The 19,072-nt window shown below is 43.6% G+C and overlaps 1 protein-coding gene across 1 annotated transcript; it reads left to right on the plus strand.

Moving 5' to 3' along the window:
* Window positions 1-6,692: 6,692 nt before the first annotated feature.
* LOC142498045 (indolethylamine N-methyltransferase-like) lies at window positions 6,693-13,114 on the plus strand. The gene is made up of 3 exons (XM_075606551.1): window positions 6,693-7,214; window positions 10,188-10,395; window positions 12,658-13,114. Exons 1-3 carry the CDS (start codon window positions 7,067-7,069, stop codon window positions 13,085-13,087), a joined length of 786 nt encoding a protein of 261 aa, XP_075462666.1. The 5' UTR covers window positions 6,693-7,066; the 3' UTR covers window positions 13,088-13,114.
* Window positions 13,115-19,072: the final 5,958 nt, after the last annotated feature.

Genomic DNA, 19,072 nt, shown 5'->3' on the forward strand with positions numbered 1-19,072 from the left:
CAGCAGCAGCAGCAGCACAATTAATAAATAAATATAAATAAATAAATAAATAAATGACAATAAATACATTTGAAATACATTTTTATTGATAGTGTACATGTGCAGGGGGTCTCCGGAGCTGAAGCGCACAGGTTTCAGGTCTGGGGACCCCGTGCCCCCCGAGATACAGGCCCCTTTAGGGGGTGCCGGTATCCCTCTGCTCTGCTTGGTTTACAGGCCGCGATCACGTGATCGGGACCTTTAAACGCAGAGCACTCAGCACTCAGAAACACAGGCCAGCCAGATTTAAACACACACACAATAGGGGGAGGTTTTTTTTACATAGCTTGCAGGGAAGCTTAACGCACACACACAATAGGGGGATAGGGGGATAGGGGGAGGTTTTTTTTACATAGATTAGAGAGAAGGCAGGGCGTTTTAAAAGCGAGAATAGGGGGAGGGGGTTTTACATAGATTTTATTTATTTATTTATTTAGATTTATTTATTAATTGTGGGGCTGCTGTGCGTGAATTTTTTTTATTGGGGGTGAGGGGGGTGTTTGGCCCTTGGTGTGAGTTTACGACTTGCAGCAGCAGCAGCAGCACAATTAATAAATAAATATAAATAAATAAATAAATAAATGACAATAAATACATTTGAAATACATTTTTATTGATAGTGTACATGTGCAGGGGGTCTCCGGAGCTGAAGCGCACAGGTTTCAGGTCTGGGGACCCCGTGCCCCCCGAGATACAGGCCCCTTTAGGGGGTGCCGGTATCCCTCTGCTCTGCTTGGTTTACAGGCCGCGATCACGTGATCGGGACCTTTAAACGCAGAGCACTCAGCACTCAGAAACACAGGCCAGCCAGATTTAAACACACACACAATAGGGGGAGGTTTTTTTTACATAGCTTGCAGGGAAGCTTAACGCACACACACAATAGGGGGATAGGGGGATAGGGGGATAGGGGGAGGTTTTTTTTACATAGATTAGAGAGAAGGCAGGGCGTTTTAAAAGCGAGAATAGGGGGAGGGGGTTTTACATAGATTTTATTTATTTATTTATTTAGATTTATTTATTAATTGTGGGGCTGCTGTGCGTGAATTTTTTTTATTGGGGGTGAGGGGGGTGTTTGGCCCTTGGTGTGAGTTTACGACTTGCAGCAGCAGCAGCAGCACAATTAATAAATAAATATAAATAAATAAATAAATAAATGACAATAAATACATTTGAAATACATTTTTATTGATAGTGTACATGTGCAGGGGGTCTCCGGAGCTGAAGCGCACAGGTTTCAGGTCTGGGGACCCCGTGCCCCCCGAGATACAGGCCCCTTTAGGGGGTGCCGGTATCCCTCTGCTCTGCTTGGTTTACAGGCCGCGATCACGTGATCGGGACCTTTAAACGCAGAGCACTCAGCACTCAGAAACACAGGCCAGCCAGATTTAAACACACACACAATAGGGGGAGGTTTTTTTTACATAGCTTGCAGGGAAGCTTAACGCACACACACAATAGGGGGATAGGGGGATAGGGGGAGGTTTTTTTTACATAGATTAGAGAGAAGGCAGGGCGTTTTAAAAGCGAGAATAGGGGGAGGGGGTTTTACATAGATTTTATTTATTTATTTATTTAGATTTATTTATTAATTGTGGGGCTGCTGTGCGTGAATTTTTTTTATTGGGGGTGAGGGGGGTGTTTGGCCCTTGGTGTGAGTTTACGACTTGCAGCAGCAGCAGCAGCACAATTAATAAATAAATATAAATAAATAAATAAATAAATGACAATAAATACATTTGAAATACATTTTTATTGATAGTGTACATGTGCAGGGGGTCTCCGGAGCTGAAGCGCACAGGTTTCAGGTCTGGGGACCCCGTGCCCCCCGAGATACAGGCCCCTTTAGGGGGTGCCGGTATCCCTCTGCTCTGCTTGGTTTACAGGCCGCGATCACGTGATCGGACCTTTAAACCAAGCAGAGGGCTACCGGCACCCCCTAAAGGGGCCTGTATCTCGGGGGGCACGGGGTCCCCAGACCTAAAACCACCGCGGTTCAGCTCCGGAGACCCCCTGCACATCTACACTATCAATAAAAATGTATTTCCAATGTATTTATTGTCATTTATTTATTTATTTTTTGGCGGCTGCTGTGTGTGTGTATTTTTTTATTGTGGGTAGCGGGAGGGTGGGTGAATGGGGTATTCGCCCCAACGATGGTTGGGGAGGGCTTGCGGGGGGGGGGGGGTGGGGTAGCGGGAGGGCTTAACCCCTTCATGACCGTAGCGGTATTAACTGCTACGATCGTGAAGGGGTTAAGTGCACCCGCAACCCCCCCCCCCCTCCCGCAAGTCCTAAACTCACACCAAGGGCCAAATACCCCCCTCACCCATCCCCACTACACACAATAAAGCGGGCACGGTGGGTTAACCCCTTCATTGCCTTAGCGGCTATCAGCTATGGTAATGACGCAGCATTTTCCGTATTTTTAATAATATTGATCAGGAGCAGGGGGGTTCCCTGAGCATTAATTTCTGGCTCAGGGAACCCCCTGCTCACTGTACAATATTATTAAATCTCTCTCTGCTGCAAACACATCTCGCCCCCAGTATGTGCAGTAATTTACTGAACATGTACTGTAGAATAAATGCATACAGTAGTTTTATTTATTCGGGTTTATTACACAGTATACTGTATGGCCGGAAAACATCAGCATACAGTACAATATAATCCATCGAAATCCCCCCATTAGCCGTTTTCTTTTCTGAGGAAAAACAAAATGAAAAGTTTTAATGTACAGTAATGGTCAGCCCCCTAAAGAAGTTCCCAGCCAGCCCCACCAAAATAATACGGCAAAAATACAGTACTCACCATACTGTACAGTACAGTATTACTAAATTTCCCATTCAGCTTGCGCTGGCGCCGGCCCACTTCCAGTCCAGCTTTCATCATTTTGCAGAGGGACTAGCCCACCTGTAGTCAGCGGGAAATCGCTTAGGTACATGCAAGCTTCATCAAAACTGGCTGCGAAATCCATCTCAGATTTGTCACCGACGGCGGGACCATGATGATAAGCTGGTGCTGCTGCTGGTTCTGGTTCTGGTTCTGGCGCATTGCTTGGCAGGGACTGTCGCTTCTTATTTCGTTTTAACACGACCCTTCGCCTTTTGCCGCCTCCATTATCATAGATACGGGAAAAACCCTGTGACACACACCAATACCCTCCAACAAATTGGGGCTCAATACGGTGAAAACAGGGGTCACTACATAACCTTTTCCTTATTGCATGCTTCCACAAATGAGGAGTTGGCGAAAATCTGTAAAAGTCATAATTTTCGATAAAATACTGATAAATTTGAACAACTGTTGCCATCTTATCCTCTGTTGCATTTATAGCGGCCCATATCAAATAAGCATAACTTCTGTCAGGTTTTTGGAACACGGGCTCCACTTGTTCACTCATGTCTCTGTAGAATAGTGTAAGTGAAAATGATCTTTGTCTTTATTTAATACATTACTGTATGTAAAGCCTAAATTGATACATTTTTTGCAACTATTCCTTCAGTCTCAAGGACAAGTTACACAATAGCATACTGTACTGGGATAAAGTAACTTTTTTTGGAAACGAAACAACTTGCAAAGGCCACACATTACTTAAGTCATGAGTTTATGCCATCTGGTGGACAATCGAAACATCGCAGCCTAGTAAATCATTCTCATTATCATTTAACAAGATCAGGCCCCCGTCAGCCAGGCATGAACCGTGGCTGGGAAGGCAAGCGCAACGAAGCATGCAAGAGGTGAGCAGTGGCGGATTCCAGGTTTCTGCCAGGTACAAACCAGGCATTTGCTCGAATAAAGTGTGTCGGTGCAGTATGTGATACACTGGTTGTTACAACAAGATATGCAATTGCACTTCTTTATACAGATCATGAGTATAATATATATCAACTGTATCATGAAATTGCATTATATTATGAATGTTGTAACAAAACATTGCAACAACAGATACAGTTTTAGTGTGTCCATGTGACATTCAAAAGATATAATCTATATTTAACAACACTATAAATGTGGCATGGATTAAAAGAGTGTGGAAATGTAGGAAAAAAATAACACTGTTTAATGTATATGTGAAGCACTATAGGTTTCATACATTACTCAGGAGAAAATTTGGTTGAAGGTCGCAGCCTGTAGTACAATACTGTTGCGTACGAACTGTGTCTAACACTCACCTGGCTTGTCCCGCGGCTGCTTTCGGGCTTGCGCCGAACTTGGCCGCGCGCCAGCCGGATCTTCCCCGATCGTTCCTCTCCCCTCTGTCTCTCCCCTCTGCTTCTCCGGGTAACCCGGGTCCCCCTGTGCCTTCCCCACATCCCCCTTTGGGGAGCCCTGGGCACGCGCGCCACGCACGCACGCACCCTGTGCAGCGTGACCGCGCATCAGTGACGCGCGGCACGCTGCAAAAAAAAAAAACAGGCCGCGTCTTCGCGCGCATTGCGGTGGCGGCCGAATAAGACTCAGCTCGGCTGCCACTGTATATAGAATGTATTTATATATGAATGTTTCACAAAAACACCTTTAGGTCCCATTGAGTATTAAGACCTTTGGATATCAGCGTATAAAAAAGTGAATATCCAGAAGGCTTTTCTTCTATGGAGATAATTAGTTCTATCGACCCTCTTAGATTGGTCTTAATATGTTCTATAGCTACGCACTTGAATCTTGAATCTTGATAAACTACTATTGTGACATTGTTTAAAGTGTTGAGATACTGGATGTGTGAGATCCCCCTTAATAATGGATCTCACATGTTTTTGAATTCTCACTTTAAAGTGAGTGACGGACTGTCTGGGTGGGTGAATGACTTCCTGGGTGGGTGCCTGACTGCCTGGGTGGGTGGGTGGATGACTGACTGACTGCCTGGGTGGGTGGGTGGGTTTGGCAGGGTGACTGCCTGTGTCGGTGGGTGACTGACTGACTTCCTAGGTGGGTGGGTGACTGACTGCATGTGTGGGTGAGTGACTTGGTGAGTGACTGGGCATGAGGGTGAGTGACTGTGTGGGTGAGTTACTGAGTGACAGGGTGGGTTGGTGACTGCCTTGATGGGTGGGTGATAATGTGCATATCAGGGGGGACTCCATTTTGCCTGCTATATAACCATTTTATACTACTGTAACACTGCCATTATGCTTTTAGTCTGATGTTAACTAACCTTTTACCCACTTAATGTTGGCTGAACTGCTGAACTATATATGTTCAGACATAGTTCCGGAATGAAGTTACAGGAAGTTTTAGCCAAGAAGGCATAGCTGAAATTTATGTACGGTCTCAGCACTTCAAGCAAAAATTACGATCTGTACCCCCGTGCCCCAGACTGGCCAAACCATGAGTTCCCAAACTGTAACTTTCCATCTGTCACTTTGAAGATAAGCATAGAATAAGGGAAGTAAGCTTTGCACGTATACACTTTCGCTCGCTCGCCTATAAATCCTGACTGTAACCATTTAATAAACAGGAGAGGTTTTTGACAATGCTCACTGGTGTCCGACTCAATTACTTCTCCTCCGAGCTGCTCGTCTTTTCCTTTCCAGCGCCCTAAGAGTGGGAAAAAGGCCTCCCGTGGGTGATAAATCTATCCGAGTACTGGAGAAGATTCCTACGTATATGGAGTAGAGAATATTTATTTACAGTGGGTGACTGACTGCCTGGGTAGGTGAGTGAATGATTGGGTTAGTGACTGGGTGGGTGGGTGAGTGACTGAGTGACAGGGTGGGTGGATGGGTGACTGAGTGAGTGGGTGAGTGACTGAGTTACTGGGTGAGTGACTGGGTGCACGAGTGACTGGGTGGGTGGGTGAGTGACTGGGTGGGTGAGTGACTAGGTGGATGAGTGAATTACTGAGTGGGTGAGTGAGAGACTGGGTGGGTGAATGAATGACTGAGTGGGTGAGTGACTGGGTTGGTGAGTGAATGACTGGGTGGGTGAGTGACTGGTGGGTGAGTGACTGGTGAGTGACTGGGTGGGTGAGTGAGTGACTGGGTGGGTGGGTAAGTGACTGGGTGGGTGAGTGACTTAAGTGACTGGGTGGGTTGGTGGGTGAGTGACTGGGTGGGTGAGTGACTGGGTGGGTGAGTGACTGGGTGGGTGAGTGAATGACTGGGTGGGTGGGTGAGTGACTGGGTTGGTGAGTGACTGGTGGGTGGGTGAGTGACTAGATGTGGGTTGAGTGACTGGGTGGGTAGGTGACTGAGTGACTGGGTGGGTGACTGGGTGGGTGAGTTACTGGGTGGGTGAGTGACTGGGTGGGTGAGTGAGTCAGTGACTTGGTGGGTGAGTGACTGGGTGAGTGAGAGGGTAAGTGGGTGGGTGAGTGACCTTGACGGGTGGGTGCTGTTTTATTGCCAGCCAGACATGAGGTGGGGGGCACAGGAGGTGGCGGCTGGGTGGGGGCGAGACTGCTGGGCTAATTCCGCGACTGCTTCCCAGGGCAGGAGGTGGGCACGGGGGAAGCTGGGTTGGTGGGCGTTGGAGAAGCTGGGTTTTATTCAAGTATTTATCCAAGTATTTATCCAAGTATTATCAAAGTATTATCAAAGTATTTGTGCATGAAATGCACAGAGTATGATGTTGGGATTGTATAACTTGTGATAGACATTTAATGTAATTCTGTGTGTTCAGATATTTACAGATCTCAGAAGCTTCATCCCATGATGTGCCACCTGCATGATTTAATTACATCCCTGGGGTTATCTATTCAGCATGTAGTGTATTAAACACACTGCAGTTCAGCAAGGATTTAATTAACCTTTGTCGAACTGACACTGACAAATGCTGTTTGTTTTAATTTTAAGTATGCTATAGAACATTATAAGAATCATGAGATGGCTTGTGATTTCTCAACTAGCAGAAAGCAATCAAAATAATGAGAAAGACTATTGTTCAATATCAGCATAATCCAATGTTAATATTTGTTCTGAAGATATGGGAGACGTCTAATTTGATTGTTAAAAGGACTTAAAAGTACGTACAAGACGTATCCAACATCATATCAGAGGCAGCAGAAAGATTGCACCAAAGACTTGCAATGGATTCCAGTCTCCACAAACATTATCATGATGAAGAATTTGATCCAAAAGGACTCGTAGATACCTACTTCAGTGGTGAAAGTTTTCCCTTGATAGATGAAAGTGTGGGATTCCCTTTGAAAAAATTGCATGAAACATTCTCCTCAGGTTTGTATATTTATTGGTAACAGAATGAATTTGTGGAGACAGACTGATATTTTATATTCAGAAAATTAATGCATATTTATTACACTAATACAAAAATCTATTTACTAATAATTAATTTAATTAACGTGTTTTTTTTCTGTACACTGTACTGTATGGTTCAGTGTTTTTATCAGTTTATTCCCATCATAACCTGTTTTGTGTGGCATCGTACCAGAATTATAAGCAATGTAACAAAAATTGCAAAAGGGCAATCAAATTAGAAAAAATGGCATCTGAAAAAATGATTGCAATAGAAAGTAAGTTCAACCCTAAAAATGTCTTTAAGTACTGTACCTTAAAAACAAAAAAATGAGAAAAGAAAATATAGGACCCTTTCAGTATGAGATGTGCAGACAGATTATTGTAGATAAGAAAAAAGCAGAGGTATTAAATACATTCTTGGCCTCTGTGTTTACCAGGTAAGAATCAAGTTCAATTGTAGTGCTGCAGGAGGAAGCCACAACCTCCATATTAACGTACAATTGGTTAACTGAGGAAGAAGTTCATAAGCGGCTTGAATAAAATAAAGTAAATTAGGCACCGGGCCCCAATGGAATACATCCAAGAGTTCTCAAGGAGTTAAGCCAAACCATTATATTTAATATTCATTGACTCCATTTCCACAGGCTCAGTACCACAAGATTGGTGAAAAGCCGATGTGGTGCTTATATTTAAAAAGGGAGCTAGATCACAACCAGGGAATTACAGACCTGTAAGCCTGACTTAAATAGTGGGGAAACTACTTGAAGGTTTAATCTGGGATAATATTCAGGAATACCTAATGGAAAACAAAATCATTAGTAATAGTCAGCATGGATTTATGAAGGATAGATCTTGCCAAATTAACTTTATTTGTTTCTTTAAGGAGGTAAGTAGGAATTTAGACCAGGGTAATGCAGTTGATGTTGTCTACTTAAATTTTGCAAAAGCTTTTGTAACGGTTTCACACAAGAGGCTGGTGTACAAAATAAAGCAAATTGGACTCAGTAAAAATGTATGCACCTGGATTGAAAAATGGTTGAAGGATAGACAAAAGAGGGTTGTCAAAAATGGAACTTTTTCCGGTTGTGCTATAGTCGCGAGTGGAGTACCTCAGGGATCAGTACTGGGACCCCTGCTTTTTAACTTGTTTATTAATGACATTCAGGTTGGCATCAAGAACAAAGTCTCCATCTTTGCTGATTATACTAAATTGTGTAAGGTAGTAGAATCAGAGCAGGATGTAATTTCTCTCAAGAGGACTTGGAGAGACTGGAAACATGGGCAGGTAAATGGCAGATGATGTTTAATACAGATAAATGTAAGGTTATGCATTTGGGATGCATGAATAAACTGGCGACTTACACCTTAAATGGATACATTAGGGGAGTCCTTGATGGAGAAGGATTTAGGAGTGCTTGTAGACAACAGGCTTAGCAATAGTGCCCAAAGTCATGCAGTAGCTGCAAAGGCAAACAAGATCGTATCTTGCATTAAACGGGCAATGGATGGAAGGGAAGTAAACATAATTATGCCCCTTTATAAATTATTAGTAAGACCACACCTTGAATATGGAGTACAATTTTGGGCACCACACCTTAGAAAATACATTCTGGAACTAGAGAGAGTGCAGAGAAGAGCCACCAAATTATTATAGGGAATGGACAATCTATTCTATGAGTAGAGGCTTGCTAAATTAGATTTATTTACATTACAAAAGAGGCGACTAAGAGGGGATATCATAACTATATACAAATATATTCGGGGACAATACAAGGAGCTTTCAAATGAACTATTCACCCCAAGGGCAGTACAAAAGACTCAGGGGCATCCCTTTAGGTTGGAGGAAAGGAGATTTCACAAGCAACAAAGAAAAGGGTTATTTACATTAAGGGCAGTTAAAATGTGGAATTGATTACGCATGGGGACTGTGATGGCAGATACAATAAATGTGTTCAAAAAAAGGTTTAACATATTTCTAGAAAGGAAAAATGGACAGGGATATACCAAATAGTATATATGGGAAGAATGTTGATACAGGGAATAATCTGATGGCCAATTCTTGAAGTTTTTCGGAAGAGTAAGGAACAAATTTATTTTTCTCCTTATGAGATATCCTTGGAGTAAGTATAGATATAGGATAAAGTATCTGTTGTCTAAATTTAGCATTGGTTGAACTTGATGGATGCATGTTTTTTTCAATCTCATCTACTATGTAACTATGTAACCTCACACTGATGAGACAAAATCGGTCAAAATAACTGTCTGTGACTAGGGTTACTGGCTCTGCACTTCTTTAACCCAGGCTGTATTGAACAAGCTGTATAACACGGCAGGCAAAAGGATATAAAGGTCCATGTTACAATGGACACGAAGCAAAAAGTAACTTACTATGTGCTCATTTTCATGTAATTACCCAGAATCCCTGGCTGCATTGGAAGCACTGTATGCTAACAGATAATGGGGAAGGACAGGTTGCAGACCTGTCTGAGAGATGTGACTGTGCTCACAAGCGATATTTTTATTTGCTGTACACTGTACTGTGAAGGGTTTTTGGCACTTTTTACCCACCATAACTTGTTTTGTGTTTAATTAACTAATAATTAATAGTCAAGCCAATGATCTCTCTTTGTGGGGTTTGCCTCCTGTCCCATCTTCACATTACATAGCTAAGTACCAAGAGGGCTACATATAAAGTCGTGTGTTTTCCAAATGAAATAATTAGCAACATACAGTACAGTAAGATACTTTCAGTGAGATAAAATGTAACACAGATAATGCATCATTTAGATATACTGTATATACTCATATTCTTATACCCTGCTGCATTTAAATGTATTTTTTTTTGTATAAGGTTAATGGCCTGGGATGCTGTAATCATTATTTTTTTCAATACCAAAAATAATAGTTAAATATAATGAAAGTATATTTTATTCTTTCTAACTGTTGGTGCAGGGCGTGTGAAAGGAGACACATTGATTGATATCTCCATGGGCCCATCAGTTTATCATCTCTTATCAGCCAGTGATTTCTTCAAAGAGATTATTGTGATAGAATTTACTGAGCCCAATATCCAGGAATTTGAGAAATGGCTTAAAAAGGATCCAGGAGCTGCTGAGTGGTCATATGCAGCAAAGGCTCTTTGTGAACTAGAAGGCAACAGGTAACATTTTTCCAACTACATTATTACAAGATTAAGTAAAAACTGGGGTGCTTCCTCAATCGTGTAGTAAATAAGATATGATAAAGGGTAATCCCTCAGCTGTATCGCAAAGTGGTGCCAGATGAAAGACTAATCCCAGCAAGAGTTGTGAATAAAATAATACTGAAAAGTATACTGGAGAAATACGGGGGGTTAACCCCCTAGGAATACCGAGGCTACAACCCAGGCTGTGAAAAATATCAATCCATTAGTCATGGAGAGAGACACCACTTATTTGAGAAATAATAATATAAACGCTATAGAAAGCTCATCCGGACTAAAACGGGGTGGTGGGCCAAGAAGTATACTCCGGTAGAAGTACAGAAAGGCACCTCCAGGGAGGTGCCTCAAGGTAAGTCACTGTGTCCGGTATCCGTCAGCCTCACCTCCACCCTGTGTCCAACGATGTAGGAAATACAGCTGGTCAGTACTCACAGATTCCGTGTCTGTCTGCCCATAATGCTGGTATGTGAGCAGCTTCTGTCCTGGCTGCTCGTGGTGTCGGCGTGCTCCCGCCGGAAGTGACGTCAAACGAAGAAAAAAACAGTAACAGCGGTCACAGCAACTCCAAACAGCCAACACATTGAAAAATATATATATTTTTTTAAATAAACAATAAAGTTTTTTTATTTTTCAATGCGTTGGCTTTTTAGAGTTGCTGTTACCGCTGTTACTGTGTTTTTCTTTGAAAAGTATACTGGCCCCAATCTCTGATGCTGCTCAACTGAAAAAAAGGAACGTCCCTGGATCCTCATGCAGTTCGTGTAAACAAAATATGGTCAGCGCAAAAGAAGAATGAGAAAAGTGAAGGTTACAATAAATCCTTGTAATAAATCTTTTGTCACTTGTGACTCTTGAATAAGAGAGGGGAGGGGTGTGAAGGTTGAAGGGAGGGGAAAGATATAGGACGTGAATTGGATGATGGTATACAATAATAACACTCATACGGCCATGTATGAGTGACTGCAACAAATGCTGCTAGATCCTCTTGTTTAATCCTTGGTTTACTGTTCAGGCTCTTCTTACCAAGCAAAAAATGCTTGTGCAGGCTCCCAAAGCTTTCTTCAGCGTTCCTCTTCAGTTAGTTTCCACTTCCACATCCCGAGTGTGGGCCCATAGACAGGCGGCTTCCGTGAGCTGTGGTCGGCGACGGCTGACAGACTTCCTCCACAAAACTACGCGTTTCGCATATAGCTTCATCACTTTCTGTGGAGGTGGAGCATGGCTGCCTTTAAATACTAGTTGTGTGATACTGTGTGTTGGGCTGATTGGAGGTGTTTATATGGGCGGAGACAATGTTCACTTGTTTCTAATAGATCGTGGTTTCATTATTTAAGCAAAAACAAAGGTTCCATATTCCTAACGCACAACGCAAATAGTGAAGCAAGAAAAATGATAATAATCTATTAAAATATTAATGTTCTGCGTACATCAATGTAAAATATACAGGCAATGAGTGGGTACCGCACGCTGGAACTAGTGAATCGCAGAATGAATCTTCAGCAAAGACACCAGTGGCACATCAGCAGCCGAAGATGTCCACTGAGGCACCGTCCATAGACCTCTGTGTGATCCCACAATCATCAGGTCAACAGCATGGGTAGGAGCTGGTGTAAGGTTCCACAATAGAGTCCAGGAAGCTCAACGTGTCTAGCACACTGCTCCACGCACTTCCGGTAGCGTCACTCGGGCGCACTGGTCGCTCGCTGGTGACGTAGCGGGTCAGTTCCTTCCTCACTGAGGCTGGAAGATAGTCCGATATTGCGCACAGTGGTAAACATGAAGCGGGCCGGTAGCAGACACAAGGGAGAGGCACAATGTACCCTGCACGGCAAAAGTTACTGATAACTGATGTGTGGCAGTTATCCAACACGTTTCGTAGCGAGATGCTACTTCTTCAGGGCTAGAAGTAATACGGGTTATTCCAAAAGAAAGTTGCAATGTCCATGTAATTGGAATTATCGGGGTTAAGGTGATCCATATAAAGAAATAATGGGAGACATGTATTGCTGAGATCTACTGATACACATAGCACATGCTTCAGCTAGTAATGAGATAAAGGTCCACATTTCCTTACACTGAATAATCTTCCATTGTGAAAGGGTTTCCATTTGCATTTTATAACTTAGTGTAAAATATTAAGCACATCTCTATTGTCAATCACTTGATTGTCACATATATAATATTCAGACACTAATAATAGTATTTTGTGTTTAATTTCAGAGAGGGGTGGCAGGTAAAGGAAGACAAAATAAGAAGAGTCGTCAAACAGGTTGTAAAATGGGATGTTTCTAAAGACAATCCTCTAGATCCTGTCGTATTGCCACGAGTGGACTGTGTGATTAGCTTTTGGTGCCTACATGTTATTGGCAGAGACAAAGAAGCTTTCCGGAGCAACCTGAGAAAATTTGCATCGCTACTGAATATTGGGGGTCACCTGATACTCTATGGGGCATTTAATATGACATATTATATGCTTGGCGAGCACAAGTTCTTTTTCCTGTCATTTGATGAGAAGTTTTTAAGAGAGGCTCTCAGGGATGCAGGGTACGTCATTGAGAATATGGATGTGCTCCCCAGCAGAATGGGCTGTGATTTGGTAGATTGTGACCATCTTGTGTATGTTATAGCGCGCAAGGAGAGGGAGGTTTAATGATCTAATTCTGACATATTAATATTTACATAGGAGAGAAACAAGAACATGTATTTATTATTACATGATTACATGATTTCTCAACTTACTGTGTCCAAATATTATAATATAATATATATAATATTATAATATTCAAAAACTGTATAATCAGTCAATGTAATTTCTTCTGTCAGTGCACAATACCTATTGAATGAAAAAAAAATAATATCAATATATGAGTGCATGTATATGTTTGGTTATAACATCAAAAAAATATTCATTGGAATAGCAAATGTTTACAAAAGTGCATTCAGTAGAATTGTTGAGGAAATATTTTTTTTGTCTCATGTTCTGTTGGACGCTGAAATATTCCTGCAAAGAATATAAAATGTTACTACTAATGGTTGATTATAAAAATAAATGCTTTCCAAGTACAATACAGTATATAAAGTCCTTGCCTTTTTCCCATTCCTAAGGATCCAAATAGTTGCATAATAGTTTTGTTTGCAAAGACATAAGTCCTCAGAGTTTTACCTCAGCATTGTGAATACTTAGAATGAGGCCCGCAGAACATAGTAAGTCCATACAGTACGCAGGGAGAATATACATGAAATGAAAGAAATGTCCATTCTAGGAACAAGTGTTTTTTCTAAACATACAGTATGTGGATTATACAGACCTCAGGCAACTGCTTAAACCACATGGCTACCAAACTACTGTCAGTTTCCACATGCATCCTTAGTAAACACTATACAGGTCACCTGTGAGTGGATATTACCATGATCCTCACTGGAGATACAGCATGTGATCCATTCTGTGCCAGATATGTGCGCAAAAACTGATGCTTTGCAATAGACAATAAATCACAATTGTTTTTGAAGTTCACGAACTAGATTGTATTAAAACAAATAGCATCATTTAACTACAGTATTGCAATGAGTAAAGAATCATTACTAACACAGCAAGTTTAATGGTAAATAAAGGTTATTTTCCAGAAAAATCGATAAAATATTGCTGATTGAAATCAAGGGCCATGTTTTCTAAGCAGAGTTCTGTCATAAGACGCCTTCTGGCGCTGGAAGACACCCAGTGGTGGGATTCTGCCGGTTCGCACCTTCAGGAGAACCGGTACCTAAAATTTTCTTAGTTCCTAGAACCGGTGCGACCAGCCCTACCTTCCCCCACAGAACTCTGCACTGTGTCCTGCTGCTAAGCTTTGCAGGACCCCATGTGGAGAAGCAATCAGCCATAGCTCTGCCTCTAACACTTCCTGCATCTTCACGGCACCAGGTCAGGAGGGGGGGGGGTTCAAGGGGGTGGGTATGGAAGCCCAGAGCATGCACAATCTGTGGAACCCTGGCATCACTCCATCTAGCCTTGAAGAAGGAGAAAACCTGCCTGCTGCTGCTCCATTGTGTTTTTGACTACAAGTTAAGTGAAGCAGCCCCCCCCCAACACAGCAGGCAGAAAAATAATTTACTTTCAGAACTAACATTTGCACTGCAAGCACTTTTGGACATTTTATTATGCTGGGACTGCTGGAACTGGGTCTCTCTACCCCCCCCCCTGGTCTCTCTCTCTCTCTGCCCCCTCCATGTCTCTCTCTGCCCTCCCTGATCTCTCTCTGCCCCCCCTCTCTGCCCTCCCCCTGGTCTCTCTCTGCCCCCCCTGGTCTCTCTCTCCCCCCCTGGTCTCTCCCTGCCCCCCCTTGTCCCTCTCTGCTCCCCCCCCTGGTCACTCTCTGCCCCACCCTGGTCTCTCTCTCTGCCCCACCATCCGGTCTCTCTCTGCCCACACACCCGGTCTCTCTCTGCCCCCCCTGGTCTCTCTCTGCCCCCCCCCTCGTCTCTCTCTGTGTGTCCCCCCGGTCTCTCTCTGCCCCCCCCCACCCTGGTCTCTCTCTGTCCCCCCCACCCTGGTCTCTCTCTGCCCACCCCTGGTCTCTCTCTGCCCCCCACCCTGGTCTCTCTCTTCCCCCCTGTCTCTCTCTGCCCCCACTCTCTGCCCCTCCTGGTCTCTCTCTGCCCCACCTGGTCTCTCTCTGCCCCACCTGGACTCTCTCTGCCCCTCCTGGTCTTTCTCTGCCCACCCTGGTCTCTCTCTGTTCTGGACAAAAGAAACAGTATAATGACAATTGTAGCGATTTGGAAATATTTTAACAAAGGCAAATAAATAATTTATTTAAAAAAAAATATTGTTGTTTTTAATTTTTCACTATAAAAGGGCAGTATGGTCTCCATCTCTCTCCCCCCTCCGTCTTTCTCCCCCCCCTCCGTCTCTCTCCCCCCCCTCCGTCTCTCTCCCCCCCTCCGTCTCTCTCCTCCCTCCGTCTCTCCCTCTTCCCTCCCGTCTCTCTCACTCTTCCAACCCCGTCTCTCTCCCTCTTCCCCCCATCTCTCTCCCTCTTCCCCCCGTCGTCTCTCTCCCTCTTCCCCCCCCCCAGTCTCTCCCTCTTCCCCCTGTCTCTCTCTCTCTTCCCCGTCTCTCTCCCTCTTCCACCCCATCTATCTCCGTCTTCCCCCCGTCTCTCTCCCTCTTCCCCCTGCATGTTTCTCTCGCCCCCCCCTTCTTTCTCACCCCCCCTCCCGTGAGAGAGAACCTGTTGCTAAAAATTTTGAATCCCACCACTGAAGACACCTAATGGTTCATTGACTTGAATGGGCTGTAAAGTTTCTTCCACCGCAGGAAGGGGTATGTAGTGAAGAATGGTGCTCAAAAAATCACATGTGGCTCTATAAAAGAGAAAAAAATCCTTTCTCCTCTATGCATAGTAAACATTTTCTTCTTAAATTCTTGAGGATTTAGAGGCTGTCCAATATATAACATTTATGATTTAGTACAAGGAAGGGTCTGTGTCTAGTTGTGTCCACTTGACTAACAACACAGCACTGAATACCCAATCCAATGTGGCAAAGTAGTGATCATAACATGGCAAAACATTACTGACAGTAGAATCTATTACCTGTCAGCTTGTTGAAACAATCCAGGACACCCAAGGCGTGCAGGCTGTTGAAGAGGTAATCCAAGTGCTGTAGGGAAATGCAGAGCACAGCCAGAGACAGGCAGAAATTCCAGGCAGAAGATGAAAAAATAAAAATCCAGGGCAACTCAAACAGTATGGTGAAGGTAGATTATACGCACCTATGCGTTTCGTGCAAAGGCACTTTATCAAGGTGTAGGTGCCATTAAAATTTCACACAGTCTTATACAGATCGATTCATGCCAAAAACGGGGATGGGAGTGACATCATAAACAGACGCGATCCAGTACTGAGTCGCGCTGATGTGGCGCCCATCCTCATTGGTTGAATGGGTCACATGACAACAAAAACTTTATTCAAATTAAAAACAAAGACAACAGATAATAAAAAAAAAATATATAAAAAAGGGATAAAAATACAGATTAATGTGTAAGACAAATGCCCATGCTTAACACAACACAAAAGAATACATAGACAGTATAATAATATACACAGGAGTAGAGAGAAGCGGAGTCAAGGAAGCTAACAGGGTTCAGGCAACAAAGGGTTAATCAGGCAGACAAGGCAAGACAAAGTATCAGGAACTGAATGCAGCAAGGCACGGCATCACACTGACTATGGTCAGCAAAGGTTAGCTGAGAGTGCAGGGTATATAAAGGAGAGGGCTCCAATAGCAAGCAGGGGTGGAACCAGAAGTGAATAGTCATAGGCTACAGGTGCCCCGGGTGTGTCCAATGATGCAGCTAATCAGGGAGGAGGTTGCTTGCAGCCTGCACATGTCACAGGGTTAAGAGGGCGGGACTTGGAGTGTGTGATACTCCCACGCCGGTTTGTGAGACGTCAGAGCGGGGACGGAGCCTACCGCGCACGTCAGCGGGGAGACTAGACAAGCACCCACAACGTAAAACCAGATGAGGGATGATATTAGAGACCGCAGAGGGCAGAACAGTCTGCGCAGGGTCCGTGCGCATCACAGGACCTGAGGGCTGCGCTATTTGAGTATCTGTGACCGAAGGGCCAGTAAGATGAGGAGATGGTCCTTGAATGCCGGGAACGGCGAATCCTCACACACAGTCCCCCCCATACCTCCTGCCTTTGGTGTAGGCTGCTGGGGCATCGTGGGGCTGCTGGACGGGATTGGTGCGGGGCTGGGGGGGATCAATTTGGAGGTGCTGGGGTCTCTCTCTCTCATATCTGTCACAAAATAAATTCAAGTTACAGTTAAATAATGAATATGGGTTTAAAGTCTAGCAGCTTTAATTTGAGATTATTCACATCCAAACTGGAGGTAGGATTTAGGAATTACATCTCTTTAATATGTAGCCCCCTCTTTTCCAAGGGACCAAACGTGATTGGACAATTGACTCAAAAGCTGTTTCGTGGACAGGTGTGGGCTTTTCCTTCGTTATTTCATCATCAATAAAGCAGGTAAAAGGTCTGGAGATGATTCCAGATGTGGCATTCCCATTTGGAAGCTGTTGCTATGAACCCACAACATGCGGTCAAAAGAGCTCTCAATGCAAGTGAAACAGGACATCCTTAGGCTGCAAAAAAAGAAAAGAAAATCCATCAGAGAGATAGCAGGAACATTAGGAGTGGCCAAATCAACAGTTTGGTACATTCTGAGAAAAAAATAATTCACTGGTGAGCTCTGCAACACAAAAAGGCCTGGACATCCATGGAAAACAACAGTGGTGGATGATCGTAGGATCCCTTCCATGGTAAAGAAAAACCCCTTCACAACATTCAGCCAAGTGAAGACCACTCTCCAGGAGGTAGGCATAGCATTATCCAAGTCTATCTTACAGAGAAGATTTCACAAGAGCAAATACAGCGGGTTCACCACAAGGTGCAAACCATTCATAAGCCTCAAGAATAGAAAGACCAGATTAGACTTTGCCAAACAATTTCTAAAAAAGACAGCCCAGTTCTGGAACAGCATTCTTTGGACAGATGAAACTAAGATCAACCTTTACCAGAATGATGGGAAGAAAAATGTATGGAGAAGGCTTGGAACGGCTCATGATCCGAAGCATACCACATCATCTGTAAAACACGATGGAGGCAGTATGATGGCATGGGCATGCATGGCTTACAATGGCACTGGGTCACTTGTGTTTATTGATGAAGTGACAGAAGACAGAAGCAGCCGGATGAATTCTGAAGTGTATAGGGATTTATTATCTGCTCAGATTCAGACAAATTCAGCAAAGTTGATTGGATGGCGCTTCACTTTACAGTTGGACAGTGACCAAAAACATACTGCAAAAGTAACCCAAGAGTTTTTTAAAGCGAAGAAGTGGAATATTCTGCAATGGCTGAGTCAAAACCTGATCTCAACCCGATCGAGCATGCATTTCACTTGCTGAAGACAAATCTTAAGGCAGAAAGACCCATGAAGAAACAAAAACTGAAGACAGCTGCAGTAAAGGCCTGGCAATGCATCACAAAGGAGGAAATCCAGCGTTTTGTGATGTCCATGCATTCCAGACTTCAAGCAGTCATTGCCTGCAAAGGATTCCCGACAAAGTATTAAAAATGAACATTTTATTTATGATTGTGTTAATTTGTCCAATTACATTTGAGCCCCTGAAATAAGGGGACTGTGTATGAAAATGGTTGCAATTCCTAAACGTTTCATACGATATTTTTGTTCAACCCCTTGAATTAAAGCTGAAAGTCTGCACTACTATTGCATCTCGGTTGTTTCATTTCAAATCCATTGTGGTGGCGTACAGAGCCAAAATGATGATAATTGTGTCAGTGTCCAATTATTTCCGGACCTAACTGTATACACACAGCTGATCTCCGTTATAACGTGGTGCTTGGGGTCCACCCGATGTAACCACGTTCTCACTGGGATCGTGAAAAAGAAAGGAAAAAAATGGCTGCAGCGATCAAGGATTCCGCGTCCGCCAGAGGGGGAGAGCCTGGATCCCTCTCCTATCATTCCCAGATCCGACAGCACAGAGGCAACCCCACACAGGATTTACCCACCTAGCATCTGGCAGCTCTCTCATCCTCCA

The sequence above is a fragment of the Ascaphus truei genome, chromosome 6 (assembly GCF_040206685.1).
Source record: "Ascaphus truei isolate aAscTru1 chromosome 6, aAscTru1.hap1, whole genome shotgun sequence".
NCBI classification, from domain to species: domain Eukaryota; kingdom Metazoa; phylum Chordata; class Amphibia; order Anura; family Ascaphidae; genus Ascaphus; species Ascaphus truei.

What these genes read in the sequence shown, in the direction of transcription:
- LOC142498045 (XM_075606551.1), top strand. Translation starts at nt 7,067, where the DNA reads ATGGATTCCAGTCTCCACAAACATTATCATGATGAAGAATTTGATCCA. An exon ending in GCATGAAACATTCTCCTCAG is followed by an intron (nt 7,215 to 10,187) that starts GTTTGTATATTT and finishes CTGTTGGTGCAG; the next exon opens with GGCGTGTGAAAGGAGACACA. An exon ending in TGTGAACTAGAAGGCAACAG is followed by an intron (nt 10,396 to 12,657) that starts GTAACATTTTTC and finishes GTTTAATTTCAG; the next exon opens with AGAGGGGTGGCAGGTAAAGG.